At 45.7% G+C, this 20,610-nt stretch overlaps 2 protein-coding genes across 2 annotated transcripts in view; one reads left to right on the top strand and one right to left on the bottom strand.

Annotated features, from left to right (window-relative positions):
* Positions 1-6,601: 6,601 nt before the first annotated feature.
* On the bottom strand, positions 6,602-12,970 carry PSMB9 (proteasome 20S subunit beta 9). The gene is made up of 6 exons (XM_007107874.3): positions 12,706-12,970; positions 10,808-10,875; positions 8,644-8,775; positions 7,846-7,975; positions 7,460-7,601; positions 6,602-6,782 (listed from the first exon to the last, which is right to left on the bottom strand). Exons 1-6 carry the CDS (start codon positions 12,763-12,765, stop codon positions 6,655-6,657), a joined length of 660 nt encoding a protein of 219 aa, XP_007107936.1. The 5' UTR covers positions 12,766-12,970; the 3' UTR covers positions 6,602-6,654.
* A 397-nt stretch (positions 12,971-13,367) lies between these two features.
* TAP1 (transporter 1, ATP binding cassette subfamily B member) overlaps positions 13,368-20,610 on the top strand; it is an 8,564-nt gene continuing 1,321 nt past the window's right edge. Inside the window, exons 1-10 of the mRNA XM_007107875.4 lie at positions 13,368-13,974; positions 14,450-14,564; positions 14,703-14,833; positions 15,595-15,800; positions 16,699-16,896; positions 17,748-17,876; positions 18,039-18,227; positions 18,801-18,974; positions 19,208-19,370; positions 19,662-19,798. Of these exons, the coding sequence (XP_007107937.1) occupies positions 13,377-13,974; positions 14,450-14,564; positions 14,703-14,833; positions 15,595-15,800; positions 16,699-16,896; positions 17,748-17,876; positions 18,039-18,227; positions 18,801-18,974; positions 19,208-19,370; positions 19,662-19,798 (2,040 nt within the window). The 5' untranslated portion in view covers positions 13,368-13,376. The remainder of the gene's footprint in view (positions 13,975-14,449; positions 14,565-14,702; positions 14,834-15,594; positions 15,801-16,698; positions 16,897-17,747; positions 17,877-18,038; positions 18,228-18,800; positions 18,975-19,207; positions 19,371-19,661; positions 19,799-20,610) is intronic.

The following is a 20,610-nucleotide window of genomic DNA, read 5'->3' as shown; positions in this document are numbered from 1 at the left end:
CTAGTCCACGCTTTACAGGCTGAATTAGAAGAACATGGAAAGTTGCCAAAGCCCCTCACTGTCTAGAATGTGTACTTACCTTCAGAGTAATGACTCATAAGTCTTTGTGAAATTGTGAGGTTTCTAGATTCTACTCCTCTATTCTGATATTGTTGGCTACTGTGATAAATTACACTGCACCATCTGGCCAAACAGATGTTTTCTGTTTTTCTCTCATGCATGAAGAAGCCCTCTGCTAAAAGCTATCACCAAAAATTGGGTCTTCTGAGAGAAACAACAGAAAAGGACAATCTCAGGGGCTCAGTGGAAATGATGACCAGGATTTCTTGATTCTTGCTATTGCAGAGAATAGAATTATGAGAACAAATTTACCAGTTTAAGCTGATATGGTCACCTATTGACACCTGTCAAACTGTATCAGGGGACTTAAAAATTGGAACTTATAGGACTATTTTAGTACAGAAGCAGAGAATTCATTAACATAGTCTGCTAGCCCTAGATCAGTGGGACAGGAAATAAGACTGAGTGAAACTGTTAACCAATATTTAATTATGGTGATTTATTTCAGAACATTGTTTTAAATGTTCTATTTTCTGATGAGCATGTAAGCAGACCATTTTATTTTCTTCTTATCTATCTGTAATCCTCAGGTTAACCTATGCTTATGGAAAATAAAACCCAGTGTTCTTTGAATGATGTCTTGTTCCATTGGAACCACAGAATTCAGGAAAAAATATCCTATAGTAAATCTTAATATAGACTGCAAAGTATAGCTACTCAGGAAAAATAACGATGACCCTATTCTTCATTGGAATTCTGACAAATGCTTTTACAATTTTTAAGCTTAGAAAAATCTCAACTATCCTTTGTTAAAGGGCAGTGAGTCAAATTTTGCTTTTTATAGCTACCATAGCTCTATAGACAATCAAATATTTTTGTAGACAGCATCACTGGTGGAATATATGATAATTCTATAGAAAATTTGGTATATAGTTCTTCTCTGCAAATAGTGTTCAAAGTGCTTTTGTGTGTTGCTTTATGTTTTTATGGCAATGTAGTGATATGCAGTGGTTCACATCTCCAAATTTGGAACCCTGAGCATGCCAGAAATGTCACATAAAAAGGAAAATCTCATTTCATTAATCTCATTAATTTCTCTAATAAGAGAAAGGACTGCAGTTTGTATGTGGAAACAAGGCCTACAAAATCCTCTGAGCACACTGGTTCCTCGTTTATTGTCCCCACGCGACAGGTGGAAAAGGATGTTAATTTCTGATGAGCCAGAATCACTGATGAACTTTGAGCATCTCAGAGAAAATGGGATTTCATTCTCAGTGAAAGGCCCTACAAATGAAGCTCTGAGATGGTGAGTCGGGGAGGGTTCTTGGGATAAGTAAGCTCTTGCATGGCAATAAAATTATTTCTGGTTATCATAGTAGTAATTAAAACTATGACCTTATGGGCTAAAGCCTTCCAGAAGGATGTGAACTGTTAATATCATTAAGACCTTTGTTTTGTTAACTACATGACAAGGAGGTCTTCACATCTTAATCCTAAAACAGGCCAAATAAAAGAGCCTGTCAAATTAAGGATATTGAATTAGAATATTTCTGGAAAATCTTATTTGGTCAATTCATTACTTTAGGGGTAGGAATCGTGTAGGGAAAATGTTCCAAAATTTGGAAATAAGGCAAAAATCTGCTTTCTTGATTAATATATGTGAACATTTTCTTATAATCCTGCCTGATTATAATCCTGTTTCAGGGATTGTAACTTGACTAAAAAGAACCCGGCTGGCCCTGTACTATGAGACGTTAATCTGTAGAAAGCTGATAAGGTGTGATGCCTTTTGCTTTTTCTCTGGTAAAGGAGATAACTCCAAGGTTATGATTTTATTGCTTTGTAGTACATTAACCATTTTGAATCTCTAACACAGCGATTTCCCCTATGTGCAACTTTGTTTTGCAAATACTCTTTGAATCTAGTCTCTTGTATTCTTCCTGGTTCCCTCGTTAATGTTTGGTAACACTTTAAAAAAATCTAACAAATGCATTTCTCCAACGTATGGTAGGCTCATGGTAAACAGATGACGGCCCCCCACTCCCCCACCAAACCAGAACAGGTCTCATAATCCACTTTATTGTTGCTTCCAGGTGTCGCTCTTTGCTCTGTCATTAGGAATTAGACTTTATTGCAACCACCACTGAAGACACTTCGAAGCCGCTTTGGTGGCAGGAACTTAGCCTTTTTTTACCACTGCTTCCCCCAGAGCCAGTTGCTTTTCCTGTCACCTTTGCTGCAAACTGAATGCAGGGTAGATGCCCATTTCCTCCTGTCGCTCAGTTGTGAATTGAAGTCTCAGGTGCATGAATTTGATTTTTTTAAAGGTGGGACTTAGGTCCTATATTGGTGCTCCGGCTTCCAAGAGGACTGGGAGAAGTGGGTTTTCTGAATTGCACTATGGGGAGGCAGGACCCATAAAGTCGGGGAAATTTTTACGGTATTCTAAAGGTGTTCAAATCTGATGGGACAGGTAACCAATGTCCTTACAGGAAATGTCAGGGGTTGTATGGATTGGCTGCCGTGATAAGTGCTTTGGTTCACAGGTTACATCAGTGGTTCTTCAAGTTCAGTTAACCCCCAGAATAACAAGAAACCATAAAATGATTGTTTTTGTTTTAAGCCACAAAGTTTAGGGGCAGTTTGCTCCACAGCAATAGATAACCGAAACCTATATTGTTTTTTTTTCTTTCTCTAATTTTATTGAAGTATAGCTGATTTGCAATGTTGTGTTAATTTCTGCTGTACAGCAAAGTGACTCAGTTACACACATTTTTTTCATATTCTTTTCCATTATGGTTTATCTCAGGATATTGAATATAGTTCCCTATGCTATACAGTAGGACCTGGTTGTTTCAAAACATATATTGTGTAGTTTTGTGTGCATCTGGCTTCTTTAATCAATATTATTTCTATGAGATTTATCCATCTTGTTGCATTATCAGTAGTTCATTAATATGCATTGCTTATGCAGTATTCTATTGTATTAATAAGCTACATTTTATTTATCCATTTACTATTGAGGATCTATTTTGTTAAGCCATTTAAGAAAATTTGTGGACATATGACATTTTACCCTAAAATAGTTTGGAATGTGTATTTTAAGAATCAGGATATTTCTCCTACAAAACCAGAATAACATCATCTCCTCTAAGATACTTACCATGGATATAATATTATCAAATACGCAGTCTGTATTTAAACTTCCCCTGTTGTCCCAATAATGCCCAACTGTAAATGGTTGTTATTTTAAGCTGCTAAATTTTGGTGTCATTTGTTACACAGCAATAGGTAGCTAATGCAGTAAGTATGAGACAACAATAGAAAATTAATTTCCTTCCTTCTTATTTCTTTAGGTTTGCTCAATTGTTCTTTTTCCAACATTTTAGGAGAATTTTCAAGTCATTTATTTTAAACTTTTTTTGTTCTAATAAATGTATTTGAAGCTATAAAATTCCAAGTATTCCTTTGTGTCCCACAGAATCTGATAGGTAACATTTTTACCACCTGGTTCTAAATGAGTAAATTTCTTTTTTTTTTTTTTTTTTTTTTTGCGGTACGCGGGCCTTTCACTGTTGTGGCCTCTCCCGTTGCGGAGCACAGGCTCCGGACGCGCAGGCTCAGCGGCCATGGCTCACGGGCCCAGCCGCTCCGCGGCATGTGGGATCTTCCCGGACCGGGGCGCGAACCCGTGTCCCCTGCATCGGCAGGCGGACTGTCAACCACTGCGCCACCAGGGAAGCCCAGAGTAAGTTTCTTTTATGAGTACCTTTTAAATCTGTTATTTATCAATATTTTTTTAGTTTGCAAACCATCAGAATTTTAGGTATCCTTTTGTTATCAAGTTCTAATTTAATACAATATGGATGCTGAATGTAGTTTCAAAGATACTGATACTTTGGAATTTATTGGCGTTTTCTTTATGGCATGATGCATATTCTATTTCAGTTAATGTTCTATGTGATTTGAAAAACTATATATATATCTATTATATATATGTATCTATTTTGTTGTTGTTTTTGGATGATTTGCTTTTTAAATGAATCTTTCAAATCTTGTACCTGATTTCATTTCCTTTTTTGCTTTCACTACCCTGTAGCTCAGAGCCAGTTGTTTTTTACCCATGGATAGCTGGCTGATCAACACGTGGCCTGTTAAACTGGCTTTCTGGGGAAAAAACCAAAAAAGTTCTGATGTGTAGCATTGCTGGTTTCTGTAGTATAAATGCTTCCACCACGGTCAATGTCAAGCTACCAATGGTTAACAGTTGCCTCTCAAAATTCCTGAATGTTTTACAATCTGCTCTTGTTAGGCTGTGCAAGACAGCTCCAGCACATCACTTTTCTTTTTTAAAAAGAGATATTCATGTTGTATATTGTTTTTACCTCTTGGCTTCATTTATTTCTTAACTTTACTTTGTCTTTGCTCTAAGTATTTTCTTCCTCTTCTCCTCCTCCTCCCCCTCCCCCTCCTCTTCCCCTTCTCCTCCCCCTCCTTCTCCTCTTTCTCCTCCTCCTCCTTCTTTTTAAATTGTAAGCTGCTACAAGCCATTTTTTTTGGAATAAGTGGCATAAGGATGCAGTTTTTTTGGCCAATAAAGAGAAAGACGGCCATCTAATTTTAAAAGGTTTACATCTTAATTCAGTTCTCAAAGTCTTTGCTGTTTTGTGCTGGTTGTGTCATATGTGCAGCTCAGGAGTAACCCGGCTGTCATGAGGATACATACCTAGAATTAGGGAGCCCCATCCCCAGCCCTCTCATCTGGGAGATTCCCCTACACTCTCCTGCCCACAGGGGCCCCTTTTCTCAGTTCCTCCAGCCAGAACGGCAATGGAGATTCAGCTCAGAAGTGTAGCTCTGTAGCTGATGCCTGACTTCAGGGCAGAGCCATGAGAGGAAAGAGAAAAAACATTGAACCCTCCTTTTCCCCCCAGAGCGTTGCCTCCCCAAGTTTTGACTCTCTCCACAATCCCCCTGCTTTTGTTTATTTTTCAGAGTGGTTTAGTACTTGCTTTTGTCTACTCTCCAGAGTTCGAGTTGGGGAGTTGTGATCAGCAGGAGAGATAGGCTTTTAAACTATTATGTTAAATTTCAAAATAAATTAAATCTCATGGCTAGAAAGAACTCAAGGCTCTAGTAATTTAATTTATTTTTTATTTATTTATTTTTCAGTTTAAACGGTTGAACTAATTTTTATTTGCAATGTACAATTTATTTATTTAACATCTTTATTGGAGTATAATTGCTTTGCAATGTTGTGTTAGTTTCTGCTGTATAAGAAAGTGAATCAGCTATATGCATAGATATATCCCTATATCCCCTCCCTCTTGAGTCTCCCTCCCACCCTCCCTATCTAGAGGGCTAGATGGTCACAAAGCACCGAGCTGATCTCCCTGTGCTATGCGGCTGCTTCCCACCAGCTATTTATTTTACATTTGGTCGTGTGTATACTATGTGTGTATACTATGTATACAATGCTACTGTCTCTTTGTCCCAGCTTACCCTTCCCCCTCCCCTAGGCTCTAGTAATTTTAGATTATTTTTCTCCAAACCAAATACACACTACCAAGGACATAGGAATGTCTTAGGGTACTTTGAATTTGTATGTTGAGCCTGAGATCCAGAAAGAAAAGCAGACAGAAGCTTCCTGTGTAGCCTACTAGGATTTCTGTTAAATACACCTCTTAACTGCTCACTTATGAGCAAAATGGCCTTGAATGTCAAAACTATAAACCATCTTAGAAGTCACTCAACACCTTCATTTGACAGAAGAGAAAATGAGGGCTCAAAGAAGGGGAGTAATTTGTCCTCTCACTCAGAAAGTGCCTGGTAACGATAGGACCAGAACTTAGCCTGTTTCATACAGTTACTCAAACATCTAGTGATGACTTTGTAAGTGTCAAATCATGGACTGGGCTAATTATTACAGATTTCAAGGAGGAGATGCTATATGAAGCTTGCGGGAATAGAAGGTTTCATGTTGTGGTGGAGGAAAGGCATATGGTAAACTAAATCCCACATCTCAGCTTTTGAACTTGCCATGACTTATCTTCCTAAGTTCCCATCTATCTGTACACAGAAGTAGTTGTCCTACCTACATAAGATTTTTATGTTTGGGTTCTAAGAAATGAAGTTTATAAGCATGTAGCTAATGCTTGGTTCAATAAATGTAGCTTTTTTGGTTCCTGTTATTACTCTTTGAAATTCACAAGTACCCCCCCCACCAAATATTTAAGTACTTATCAGTTTTTGGTCTCTAATGTGAATGAATGCATTATGAAAGGAATTCTTTTCCATGTAAATTTGCTGGTGCTCTTAGCTAATTCTCATGTGTGTAGCTGTCTTAGCTACCTATGACCTGTCATGTGTAGAGCTCTTCCTAGTTCTAGTATACACCCCGCCTCCCTGCCCACCTCTCCCTCCTGTGGGAAAGATGTTTTAGACCTGGGGACAAAAGAATAAAAAAGATATGCTAACATCTGGGTGGGAAGAAGCCCCCTTCCCAAGCTTCATCTCCCTGAGTGACCATGACCATACCAGCTTCCGGTCCCAGAAAGTTTATTATAAAATAAAGAAGGGAAGTCTGAGAAAGATTCACTCATCATAGAATTTCGGCAGCTCATTGCCCAGGATGACTCGGTGGTCCACACCAGTGGCTGTGATTGTGACCAGGTAGACGACGCCCCCACTGGAGCCATCCCGGTTCATGGCCAGAGCAATAGCTGCAGAGGGTTTCAAGTTGCAGAGAGGAAGAGAGAATGGCTTAGCTTCAAATATTGTTTCCCTTCCCTCCTGTCCTTATGTCTATGACCACTTTCAGACTTTAGAACCCATCTCCTAGAGATGCATATTTAGTGGTGGTCAACCAACTTTAAAAAAAAAAAAGTCTTCACATGATGTCCATGGTCTCAATACTCCCGCCATGATTGATTTCAAGTTATAAATAGATAAATAAGCAGCTCCCCAACCTTGAATATTTAACAATCAACTCTTATGAGCGGGCCCAAGCTAGCTCACCACTGGTTCTTGTGGTCACCCTAGATCTTAATCTGGTGTACTCATAACAATCCTGGTTTATGCCTTTTATCCTGAAAGCCCATCTAGTTTAGCCTTTGTCCTGCCGTCTCTCACTCTCAAAAGTGTCCCAGTTTGGAGGTTTTCTGGTTTTTTTTTTTTTTTTGGCCGTGCCGCATGGCTTGCGGGATCTTAGTTTCTCCACCAGGGATCCAACCCCGGGCCTTGGAAAGTGAAAGCTTGGAGTCCCAACCACTGGACAGCAAAGGAATTCCCACTGGACATTTAATTAAATGGTCACCCACATATTCCTATTCCTCATACTCTACCTCCTTCCCCCATTTAACAACCCCTGCCCCAGGTACCCTTCCACTTGCTTAGTTACCATTCGTGGTGAAGCGCCTGCACTCCTCCGGGGACATGCCTGGTTTATACGCCGCGTCCACATAACCGTAGATATAGGTGCTGCCAGAGCCACCGATGGCAAAGGGCTGTCGAATCAGCATCCCTCCCATGGTCCCATATACCTGGGGGAGGCATCCTCAGGTCAGACTCTAGAACCTTCCCTCCTCTGCTCACCACTGAGACAAGCAGGTGGTGTCCACACTCTGCAGTGAAGCCCCAGCATCTCACGCCCTTCTCCTTTGAGACTATCCTACATTTTCGAGGCAGTGTCTTTGCAACTCTTGGCGAGAATGCCGTATGACCTCCATCTCCCTCTCTGCTGGAGAGGGGAACCCCAAGGGAGGGAGGACATTGGGAGAGACTCACCTGGCCCCCTTCGCGTCGGTCCCAGCCTGCTACCATGAGATGTGCAGACAGGTCCTCCCGATATTTATAGGTGATATTCCTCACCACGTTTGCAGCAGCCAGAACAAGTGGGAGTTCCTCCAGTTCCATTCTAAAGGAAGGGTTAGGAATAGGCAGCAATATGATTTTCCTGAAGTTCCACCTTCCTGGGCCATTACCATCATCGCTGCCGGGGGAATACCCTAAACCTATAGCTGCAAGGATTCAAACTCTAGCTCCCCTCCCATAAGTGCAGGGGAACAAGAGTCTCACATCACCCACTGGGAAGAAGGTTTCAATTGCTAATTGTTCTCCCTCCTTTACTCTGTCCCACCCCCAGCCCCCAATGACATAATTCTCCTGACTGCCAGAGCCCTGCCCATGTGGGTAAAAGCAGGTAAACTTTACTTCTGCCCTAATGACCTTGGTTTCCCCTACGGTCACCACCTGATATTATGGTGGCCCACGTCCTAATCTTCTTCCCCACTATTTATATTAGGAGAGTGATTTGCAGTTTTTGAACTACTTTCACTCATATTTTTTGATTCTGGAAATAACCATCTGGTGAGGTAGGGTAGGTACTATTAGTTATCTCTACTCTACAGGTGCAGAAACCAGCTTCGAGAGATTCAAGTGCCAGTTCAACACTAATGAAAGCCGGAGGCAAAGCAAGAATTTTTCATTTTCCACAGCAGTGCTCCTGGAACAGGACTCTGTGTAGGGGTTCACTGGTTGGGGGAACTCTAGGTGGTGTGGACTGGGGACCCCCAAACTTCATACCCATGGAGCTCCAGCTGGTAGGCAGCCATGTCCGCTATGGCCTGAGCATCCGCAGCTGAGCCCGAGAGAGCACAGTAGATGCGCTGGTGCAGGGGGGACAGCTTGTCAAACACTCGGTTCACCACTGCCTCTCTGTCAGGAAGGAGTCAAAAGTCATTAACGTTAGAGATGCCAATTTTTTACGAAATTTTATTGAAGTCTAGTTGATTTACAATGTCGTGTTAATTTCTGCTGTACAGCAAAGTGATTCAGTTATACATATACGTATTCTTTTTCATTACGGTTTATCACAGGATATTGAATAGAGTTCCCTGTGCTATACAGTAGGACCTTGTTGTTTATCCATCCTATATATACTAATTTGCATCTGCTAACCCCAAACTCTCAGTCCATCCCTTCCCCACCCGCCTCCCCCTTGGCAACCACAAGTCTGTTCTCTACGTCTGTGAGTCTGTTTCTGTTTGGTAGATATGTTCATTTGTGTCATACTTTAGATTCCACATATAAGTGATATCTCTTGGTATTTGTCTTTCTCTTTCTGACTATGCTTAATATGATAATCTCTAGGTCCATCCACGTTGCTGCAAATGGCATTATTTCATTCTTTTTTATGGCTGAGTAATAGTCCATTATATATATATATACATATATATACACATTTTCTTTTTTTTAAAAATTTTTTTCTTGATGTATAGTTGATTTACAATGTTGTGTTAGTTTCAGGTGTACAGCAAAGTGAATCAGTTACATATATTCACTCTTTTTTTTTTTTTTTTAGTATAAAGATAACCCTCAGAATGGGAGAACATATTTGCAAACGAAGCAACTGACAAGGGATTAATCTCCAAAATATAACGGCTCATGCAGCTCAGTATCAAAAAACCAAATAACCCAATCAAAAAATGGGCAGAAGATCTAAACAGACATTTCTCCAAATAAGACATACAGATGGCCAAAAAGCTCATGAAAAGATGCTCAACATCACTAATTATTAGAGAAATGCAAATCAAAACTACAATGAGTATCACCTCACACTGGTCAGAATGGCCATCAACAAAAAATCTACAAACAATAAATGCTGGAGAGGGTGTGGAGAAAAGGGAACCCTCCTACATTGTTGGTGGGAATGTAAATTGGTACAGCCACTATGGAGAACAGTATGTAGGTTCCTTAAAAAACTAAAGATAGAACTACCATATGACCCAGCAATCCCACTCCTGGGCATATACCTGGAGAAAAACATAATTCAAAAAGATAGATGCACCCCAATGTTCATGGTGTACCACGTCTTCCTTACCCATTCCTCTGTTGATGGACATTTAGGTTGCTTCCATGTCTTGGCTACTGTAAATAGTGCTGCTATGAACATAGGGGTGCATGTATCTTTTCGAATTATAGTTTTGTCTGGATATATGCCCAGGAGTGGGATTGCTGGATCATATAGAGAGTTGCCAAAATTTTTGATGTTCATCTTTCGGTGTTTCTCAAATTTATTTCACAAGAGAATGGCTTCAGAGTACATGAAATTTAATGCTTGGATTAAAGCAGGAAGCAAAGAATTGTCTCAAACAAACGAAACACTGCAAGTAATGATCAAAATTAGATTTATTTTCAGGCTTAGATTTTTATAATAAAACAAAAAATACTAAATTAAGCTAAGAATAATCTTTGCTTTATTAATTTTTCTTTTTTATTAACCATATCGAGGAAGTTATGTGTTCTATGGAACATAAAGTAAGTAATATTGATCTAATCCTGTATACTTATCTTGTATGTGAGGAAACTGGCCAGAAGGGAGAAAGACAAACTTAGTTCAACATGTGATGGATCAGAAACCAGAATATCTGCTTGGCAGGACCATCTTTTCTATCTCTAAACATAGATGGAAGGTGGGCCCCTGAAATCTCTATCTCCTAAACGCTTTTCAGACCCGATTCCGTGACTCCCTGGGACGGGCCACATTAGCATCCAGGCCCCAGATTCTTCTCCATGAATTCAGAGACCCAAATACCCACCCAAAATCTTATCATAGTGGCCTTTCTGAAAGGTTCACTCAGTTTCTCCAGTGCTTCAGTTTGCCAGTCTCTTTATGAATGGTTAAGAAAAATGTGCACTGGGGGCCATTAGCTTCCTTCCAAAAGTACACACCGGCACTGCTACTCACCCTGCAGACACCCGGGAATCAGATCCCACCACGACGCCCCCATCAAACTCTACCGCCATGATGGTTGTCTGCAGAGACACAGAGGATGGAACGTCAGAGCAGCAAGAGCCTTGATCCCTTCATGTTAACAGATGAGGAAACATTCTCAGAATGGGGAGGCTACTGGCTCAAGGTTATACAGTAATTTAGGCCAGAGCTGACTCCCAGAATGGGATTTTTTTCTTCATCTTTCCATTTTCTCTCTTGTCTCTCCCAGCAGCAAGGGAATGTCAGAGCCTGGCAGTGGTATCACACAGAAAGAATGGCATCCCTAGAATCATTTCTGTAAAGAGAGAGAGGTAGGATGAGGCTCCTAGGGGCATAAGTGCTCCCTTTGAGTGAAGGGCTCAGGGCGGGCACTTCCAAGTTCTGGTGACGCAGCTCCACAAATGAATTACCTCCGCATGCGCTTGTTGTGTCTACAGATGTGCTACAGACCTCCCCACGCAGCGAGTGACCGTGACCTTGGGAAACAAGCTCAAGCCCTTTTTTTGGGCCCACAATCATCCACCCCACCCCCCCTTAATCAGAAGTGAGCTCTTTCAGTTTACTGAACAACAGAAAACATCTCAGGGGTCAGTGGTTAGCATGGCCACGTGTCAAGGAAGGAGGAGAGCAGCAAGAAACACATGGGACAGTTTAAAACAGAGGTCTCATTTAAGGCTTTCTTATCAAGAGGTAAATAGCCAGGGGAAGAGAGTAGCCAGGGAAAGAGATCTGTACCAAAGAGGATTTGATTGGGGAGTTTGAGCTGACTTTTTCAGGTCAAGAAAAGAAATTAAACAAAAGAATTAAGGAAGAGTGAAGGAGGATAAAACTACATTTTTTTACTCCTGTTGAACTGGAAAGAGCCTTAAAGATCCTACAAATGAAGAAACTGAGACATAGAGAACGCAAATGACTTGTCCAAGGTCACACAGGACTAAAACCCATGTCTAGCTCCCATGCTTTGTTTTGACTTCTACTTCTTACTTTTCACTGCTCATCTGGCAGTGAGGAGAGATTTTCTAATTTATAAATGGTTTTACGGCTATACTTCTCACCACTCCATAAATTACTCTGGCCTCCAGGGATGTTGGCCGAGTGTTCATTTTGACATACTGATTCATCATGAATAGCACAGCAGAGAACAGGGGCAACCCCATCCAAGAGGTTATTCCTATATAACAAAGCTGCCCCAAAGCTAAGCTTGGTGGCAGTAGTTTGAGAGCAGAAGCCAGCCTGCCTTGGGCTGCCATCTGCCCCTGGGGTCCAGCCTGGGCAAAAGTCGTCCAGCAGGTTGTGGAGGTGGGTGGGGAAGAAATGGGGAAGGGAGCACGGTGGCACCTGGGCCAAGTAGGAGCCTTCCTGGGCCAGGCTGGGGAAGGGCACCTCCAGCTCACATGGAACCCCCATTATCAGCTGGGGCTATGAGTTACCCACGGGCTAGTTTATCAAAGGTCTGTGTCATGCGTCTCTTCTCAATCAGTGCCCATACTCCCCTCTCTCAAGTGCTGTCCTACTTAACCCAGGGCACCGTTTCCTTTTCTCTGTGCACCTTCTCCAACCCCCTCCCTTGATTTAACCAGCCGCTCTCTCTAGCCCAGAGTGAAAGCGAAAGGGCAGCTTCTCAACGCTTCCAGCTCAGAGCCAAAGCACACCTTCTCCGCCTGCCTCCCGTGCCCAGTCCCTTCGCGGACCCCTAGACGACCCCTTCAGAATACAGACGCTCGTGTTCATTTCGGGATGTGAGCACTGGCTGCTACAAGCTATCTCCCCACTCTTGTTAGTCTCCAAATTCACTCTTTGGCGCTTCCAGGGTCCCCCTATCGCTCCACTTCCTCCACCACTCCGCTAACCCTCAAGCCCAGACTCATTACCCCGGTGTGGACTTCTCTGGCCCGGGGTAAGTCTCCGGTGGGTACTCCCGCTCGCAGCATCCCGGCGCCGCGCTCCTCGCCGCCTGGGGCACTGGTTTGCGACCTGAGACAGCGCGCCGCTCGCTGCCTACAGCTCCGCCCCTTCTCCACGCCCGCCAGGGGGCGCCTGGGTCCATGCCATGAGGCTTCGCATCCGGGCGCTAACTTGCGCGGGGCAGAACTGCCCGGAGACAGATGACGTAGGAACCCCACCCAGAGGCTGGAGTGAGAAAGTCGCGGCAAGTGGGTCCCGCAAGTGGAGGCGAGGACAGGAGGGTCGGGTGTTGGGAATGGAGAAGGTGGAGCACCAGGGCTTCTCCCCTAAACCTCGGATCTGATGTCGACGCCCTCCCCCCACATAGTCCTGGCGGGCCGCCTTCGGAGTGGGCGTGTCTGGGGAGCCGGAGAAGCTTTCGGTTTCCGTTTAGTGTAAACTGCTCGCTTCTCGCCAGCGCCGGCGAGCTCGGCGGGTTCCGGGGACTTTCCGAAGCCCTGCCCCGGCTCGCCCTGCTCCCTCCCCGCCGCGGTCCGGGCGCCCGCCCTGCTACAACTCCAACAGCGTCCAGAGCCTCCGTCCCGGCGAGGACGGCGAGAGTCCCAGGACCCGGGCCGGCCTCGAACCGCGCGCTCACATGGCCTGCTCGGAGTCCCCCGCTCCCTGCGGGTGTCTCCGCCTCTCCCGAGCCTCCCTCGCGTGCCTGGGGACAGCGCTGCTGCTCCTCGCCGACTGGATGCTGCTCCGGCTGGCGCTGCCCCGAATAGCCTCCCTGCTGGTACCCCCTGCGCTGCCGCTGCTCCGGGTCTGGGTGGCGGGCCTGAGCCGCTGGGCGGTGCTGTTTCTGGGAGCCCGAGGCGTCCTCGGGGCAGCGCTGGGCTTCCGGAGAGAAAGCGCAGTTGTCCGGGGATGGCTGGCTGCTTTGGAGCCGCTGGCGGCGGCGCTGGGCTTGGCCCTGCCGGGACTTGTCTCGTTCCGAGAGCTGGGCTCGTGGGGAGCCCCCGGGGATGCTCACAGCACCCGGCCACTGCATTGGGGAAGTCGCCTGGACGCCTTTGCGCTCAGCTACGCGGCGGCACTGCCCGCGGCCGCCCTGTGGCATAAGATAAGGAGCCTTCGGGTGCAAGGAGCTCACGGCGCTTCTGGAAGGTTGGTGAGCCGGCTTCTAGGCTTCCTGGGCCCAGAGATACAACGCCTTCCGCTCATTCTGGCCCTGGTGCTACTCTCCTGTCTTGGTAAGGGGGATGCAGGGGGAGAGGGACGAGGCTAGAGGACTGGGAAGGACTCGAGAGTAATGGTCAGTGAGATAGATTGGTATGAGTTCTCGGAAATGTGGATGACGGGAAGGGGACCCAGCTCAGGTCTTGAGAAGAGCCCCCACTCCCCACCCCAGTGGAGAGGGAAGAGCCCTGTACTGGGTAGGAGTTAGGAGTCCTGGACTCCAGGGCTGCCCCGGGCGTTGCTTCACTGGCCACCTTGGACAAGGCCTTTCCTCTGGGGCAGCCAGATGATCCTTAGCCTTCCTCATTCAACCTCTAAAGGTCTGGTGGGGCCTCAGGGTTTTGAGTTCCCAGGTGCCCATTTAGGTGTAGATTGTGTCTTTCTGCCACTGCCCTCCAGGATTATGGGCAAAGGTGAAAGGAGGGTGGGCCGGGGGGCCGTCTGGTTAGAGCTGACCTGCTTAGACTTGATATTTCTCTCTCTCCCCAGGGGAGATGGCTGTTCCATTCTTCACGGGCCGTTTCACGGACTGGATTCTACAAGACAGGACAGGCGCTGCCTTCACTCGAAACATAACTCTCATGTCTGTCCTCACCATAGCCAGGTCTGGGGGCTGAAGTTGGAAGGCTGGGGATGGGGGAACCCTGAAAAAGAGGGAGTTGAAAGTTGGGGCTTCCGTCCAGAGTGCATTTCTGGGGGGCCCCCTGACCGTGCCCGGCCCTCCTTCTCTGTCTCCCTCTAGCGCAGTGATGGAGCTCACGGCTGATGGAATCTACAACAGCACCATGGGCCGCGTGCACTGCCACCTGCAAGGAGAGGTGTTTCGGGCTGTCCTGAGGCAGGAAACAGAGTTTTTTCAAAAGAACCAAACAGGTTTCTCATGAAACTCTTTTCACTATCCATCCACTCACTGTTTATATCCCCATACATCTTTTTACTTACAACCTTGATCCTTCTCTCACACGTAAACGTTGTCATGTCTTATTCTTGACGTACCTCAAGAGCAAAATACATATACTCCTTACATGCAGAAAAACCTAGTGTTTCCATCCAAGATTTTCCCACAAATATATCTCTCTGTGTGTACTTAGATAGAAATGACAGGAATTTCAAACATGGAAATTTTGAGATCACAGAGTCCAACCACCTCGTTTTACAGAGACGGGAACTGAGGCCCAGACCCTAAATGCCAACACTTGCATAGACACGTATGGATAGAGATGAACTTGGGAATAGAAGCCATCTCTCGATTCCCAATCTAGGACTTGCTCCAGTTTCCTGGACTGCTTTGTAGCAGCACCTTCGTTTTTCTCCAGCTCTGTTATATGATCAGTTTAAGTTTTTCCTGCCTATGTGCAGAGGATATACAAGTTCTTCAGAGAACAGAAATCTGTCAGAGAATTAGAAATTCACAAGGGCATCAATTTCTTTAGAGTTAAAAGGAAGGTCTTTGGCCAGGCTTTTCCTCTGGAACCCATTCTCCTTGAGTTAAGATTCCAAGCCTCCCTAAACCACTGACCTTGTTTTCTAGACCTTCTTAGAACCCCTCCCCCTGGCACCCTGGCTCATTGCCAGGCCCTCCCATCACTCTGAGCTTCTCACTCACTCACTCTCTTCTCCTCAACCCTTGGCAGGTGCCATCACATCTCGGGTCACAGAGGACACGTCCACCATGAGTGAGTCTCTGAGTTCGGAGCTGAGCCTCTTGCTGTGGTACCTCGGGCGTGGACTGTGTCTCTTGGGGCTCATGCTCTGGGGGTCCCCGTCCCTCACCATGATCACCCTGCTCGCCCTGCCACTACTTTTCCTTCTGCCTAAGAAGCTGGGAAAATGGTATGAGGTATGTCCAGGGAGTTGCCTCAACCTGTACTGACCCTCATTGCCCAGACTTGGTGGGCGCTCCTCACAGACTTTTTTCCTGGCACCTTCGCTGATTCTTCATCTTTTTGAAACTCCTTGTCCATGTTCCTGGATTGCTCAGTGTCGATCTTCACCTTCTCTGTGACTTCTAATGTCTGCCTACAATCTGTCTTTAAGCATATGATCACCAAGGTTGTGATTAACATATACACACTACTATAGATAAGGTAGATAAGTAACAAGGACCTACTGTATAGCACAGGGAACCCTACCTAATACTCTGTAATAGCATATATACGAAAGAACTCGGGAAGAGAATAGATACGTATGTATGTATAACTAAGTCACTTCGCGGTATACCTGAAACTAACATAATATTGTAAATCAACTATACTCCAATATAAAATGAAAACTAAAAAAAGGAATATGATCACCAGTCTCAAGAATATGGTCCTCGGGCTTCCCTGGTGGCGCAGTGGTTGGGAGTCCGCCTGCCAATGCAGGGGACGCGGGTTCGTGCCCCGGGCCGGGAGGATCCCGCATGCCGCGGAGTGGCTGGGCCCGTGAGCCGTGGCTGCTGGGCCTGCGTGTGCGGAGCCTGTGCTCTGCGGCGGGAGAAGCCGCAGCAGTGGGAGGCCCGTGTACTGCAAAAAGAAAAAAAAAAAAAAAAAAAAAAAGAATATGATCCTTTATGACCCTTCTGAGTCATTTTCCTCTTCTCTGTATCTCTTTAGTATCCATGGGGGATATAGCTGGGTCCCTTTCTCTTCTGTCTCTCTGCCCTTTCTCACCTTTAATCTCCAATTGGATAACTCAGGTCCTAGTGTCCCTTATGGTTTGCCAACCACGTGTGACATCTCTTGTCCATGTCTCCACAGGTGCTGGCAGCACAGGTGCAGGAATCTCTGGCAAAATCCAGCCAGGTGGCCATTGAGGTGCTGTCAGCTATGCCTACAGTCCGGAGCTTTGCCAATGAAGAGGGTGAGGCCCAGAAGTTCAGGCAAAAGCTGCATGAAATGAAGACACTCAACCAGAAGGAGGCCCTGGCCTATGCTGTCAACCTCTGGACCACCCGTGTGAGCACCTGGGGACGAATGCCTATTTCCTGGTCCCCGACATGCTTCAGTGCCATTCCCTGTCCCATGACCCTGTTCCACACTCTTCCTCTGCTGGGCAGTGGTGGGTTCAGTGTCTGTATCCCAGCAACCAGAGGCTCCATGACCCCACTCAGTGTGCCTAACCCCCTCCCTCTTTTTAGGCATGCTAGATGGCTTCCTTTCCCTAGGGTGCACAAAATCTCCCCGACCCCCTTTGTAGGAAGGTGCCAAGTCTTCCAGTCCAAGGGCCTTCCTTTGCCTCATGGGGGGTGCTCAGGGAGCTATACATTCCTGCACCTGGGTGGGCCTGCTTCATGCCAGGACCATGTGGATGTACTCCTGAGAGCCATGGGAATAGCGGAAGCCAAGGATGTGGGGCATCTTGTGATGTAATTGACAGAGAACTAGATCAGCGATCAGAAGTTCCTGCCTTGATGCTGCCATTTACTAGCTCTGGGACCACTGGCTAGTAACTTACTTTCTCTGAGATTTTTTTCTCATTTTAAAAAATGGGAGTAATATAATCTAGTTTATAGGGCTCTTGATATGAATATGAGGTGGCATTACATTCATAAAAGCCTTTTGTGAAGAGCAAGATGCTCCCCAAACAAGGAGCTACTGGTGATGGTGATGGTGATAGTTGACTTCTATCATGGGTAACCGAGTGAGACCCCATGGGATGCTGTGGTTCATTCTTTAATACCTATTGAACCCCCTGAGTTACTTGGGGAAATGGGATGCTATCTCTCCTTAATGTTAACGATTCTGGTTCTTTGCACCAGAATTTTAGATTTTCCTCCCACAGTCCCTTTTCTCTGTGGTCTCCACAGGTCTCAGGATTGCTGCTGAAGGTGGGAATCCTGTATTTCGGTGGGCAGCTTGTGACAAGTGGGTCTGTAAGCAGTGGGCACCTGGTCACCTTTGTTCTTTACGAGATCCAGTTCACCATAGCTGTTGAGGTGAGGTCCTTCCGTTCTCACTCCCCAGTGCTTTTCCTTCCCCTGTGCCATCACCATCTGAGTCACTTTCCTTCCCTCCTTTGCCCTTCTCACATCATGTAACCCTGGTAACAGATTGGGTCCCTCCCATCCCCCACCTCACTATTCATACCTCCCCTCCAGGTACTGCTGTCCACCTATCCCAGGGTACAGAAGGCTGTGGGCTCTTCGGAGAAAATATTTGAATACCTGGACCGGATCCCTTGCTGCCCAGCTAGTGGTGTGTTCACTTCCTTAAAGTTGCAGGGCCTCGTCGAGTTCCAGGGTGTCTCCTTCGCCTACCCAAACCATCTAGATGTCCCAGTGCTGCAGGTACAACCTACCAATCCCTGTATTCTACCAACCTCACCCTCAACTCGACCACCCTAAATTTTCTCCCTGCCTTCAACCTGCTTAGCACCAGTTTTAGACAGAGCCTCCCTCACCCTTCAGAGGCAAAGATGAGATCACGCGTTCCATAAAACTGCCCCCAAGCTCAAGGACCAGGCTGGATTTCCAAGAAGAATGGAAGAGGAGGCTCTCAGGAAGAAGGCTCTCCTATCCTAAGGCGTCATGGAAGCAAAAGCTGTGTCTGCAGTCTTCCTTTTTCTTTCCATCTGTGGTTTGGAATGTGATTGTTTTCTTTTTTCTCATGCTCTCTGAGATTGAGTGTGTGGCACAGTGGTGCTTAGTCTTTGCCTTTGTTTTTGTTTCATCTTCCATCTCTACTCCATGGGGAGGTGTCTGTGCATGTGGAAGGGGGGTAGTTGCTGTACTTCACCATTTTCCTCCTCTCTTCTCTGGGGGAAGACATTGACAAGACAACGTAACAAGACAATGACTGACAGGTCTCAAGGTTAGGGGCCTCCGGCTGCCTCTTAGTGTGTGTGATTCTCTGGCTTCCAGGGGCTGACGTTCACCCTTCGTCCTGGTGAGGTGACGGCGCTGGTGGGGCCCAATGCGTCTGGGAAGAGCACAGTGGCTGCCCTGCTGCAGAATCTGTACCAGCCCACCGAGGGGCAGGTGCTCCTGGACGGGGAGCCCCTTCCCAAATATGAGCACCGCTACCTGCACAGACAGGTGAGCAAGAAGATGGCATGGGGGAGGGCAGGGAGCCTCAAGTCAGAAGAGCATTCTTACCGAGCACTCTGAACAGAGTGTTAGGAGGCCTTAGGTGGAGGTGAGCATATGGTCAGGAGAGAGGCCGTGTAATTTTGTGATATGCTTCCAATAGAGATTCTCAGTCTTCAATCTCTAGAGAACCACACTCTTGTGTTCCTTGTTCTATGACTCTGCATCGTATTTTGTCCCAGGTGGCTGCTGTGGGACAAGAGCCACAGCTATTTGGAAGAAGCTTTAAAGAAAATATTGCCTATGGCCTGGTCCAGAAGCCAACCATGGAGGACATCACAGCTGCTGCAGTGGAGTCCGGAGCCCACGGTTTCATCTCTGTACTCCCTCAAGGCTACGACACAGGTGCTGTCTCCACTCACATCACCACCCAGACATCTTCACCTTCCTTGTAACCCCAGCAGTCTTGCCTTGATTCCTTAGCTCCCTCCACCCCACTGACATCAATTTGAAGTTGTAAGATCTTGTTCCTATGGCTCTTTTATCCTCATGTCCTCAGAACTCCTTTACCTTCCCAGAACCTTCTCTATCTTGCCGCATCCATCAGTCCTTGGTGTGCGTGTACGTGTGTGTGTGCGCGCACACATGGGTGCACGTGTGCTTATTCAGCTCTCACCTTGGCCCTTATCTCTGCAGAGGTAGGTGAGGCTGGGGGCCAGCTGTCAGGGGGTCAGCGACAGACAGTGGCCTTGGCTCGAGCCTTGATCCGGAAACCATGTGTACTCATCCTGGATGATGCTACCAGTGCCCTGGATGCAGACAGCCAGGCCCGGGTAAGAGAGTCATCTTCTTAATGCCTATTTCCCATCCAGTCCTCCTTCCTTCACTCTCCTTTGTTATTATACTAACATCATAATTCTCCAAACTGGTCCTTGCAATTCTCAGTTCCCATTAGCTTCTCCCCAGGATGCCTAAAACCAGTTAAAAGAGATGATCTACAGACCCTGAATCTGTGAAGCCAAACATAAGCAAAAGACCATCCTCATAATACTAATATGAACTGAACTTTTACTATGTGCTGGACGTGCTGGATGTAGTCTCTTCCTCATTTATTTGTCATGAATACTTGTGAGCTGGGTGTTGTTACCCTCATCCAACAGATGATAAAACAGAGGCTAAGAGAGGTTGAATAACATGCTCACTGTCATTCAGCTATTGAATAGCAGAGCCTGGACCCCAATTCAAGTCTGCCTGACTTGAATGCTCATACTTTTTACTAGTAAGTTATATTTCCTTAAAGAGAATATAAAAATTAGAGAGGAGAGACTATTCAATACCCTTCACCCTTTTCTTATGGGTTTCACCCTAGGGCTCTTTCTTTCATTACTTTTTTTTTTTTTTTAAATTTTTGTTGGAATATAGTTGATTTACAATGTTGTGTTCGTTTCAGGTGTACAACAGAGTGAATCAGTTATACATATACATATATCCACTCTTTTTTTTTCTTTTTTTAGGATTTTTTTTCCCATATAGACCATTACAGGGTACTGAGTAGAGTTCCCTGTGCTATATAGTAGGTTCTTATTAGTTATCTTTTTTTTTTTTTTTTTTTTGTGGTATGCGGGCCTCCCTCTGTTGTGGCCTC

The sequence above is a fragment of the Physeter macrocephalus genome, chromosome 18, assembly GCF_002837175.3.
Source record: "Physeter macrocephalus isolate SW-GA chromosome 18, ASM283717v5, whole genome shotgun sequence".
NCBI classification, from domain to species: Eukaryota; Metazoa; Chordata; class Mammalia; order Artiodactyla; family Physeteridae; genus Physeter; species Physeter macrocephalus.
The sequence above is the reverse complement of the archived record's forward strand: the minus strand, read 5'-3'. Positions and strand labels throughout refer to the sequence as shown.

Coding starts and splice junctions, on each gene's coding strand:
- PSMB9 (XM_007107874.3), bottom strand. CDS start 12,765: ATGCTGCGAGCGGGAGTACCCACCGGAGACTTACCCCGGGCCAGAGAA. Junction 8,776..10,807: donor GATTCCCGGGTGTCTGCAGG/GTGAGTAGCAGT, acceptor CCTTCCTGACAG/AGAGGCAGTGGTGAACCGAG. Junction 7,976..8,643: donor TACCAGCTGGAGCTCCATGG/GTATGAAGTTTG, acceptor CCCTTCCTTTAG/AATGGAACTGGAGGAACTCC.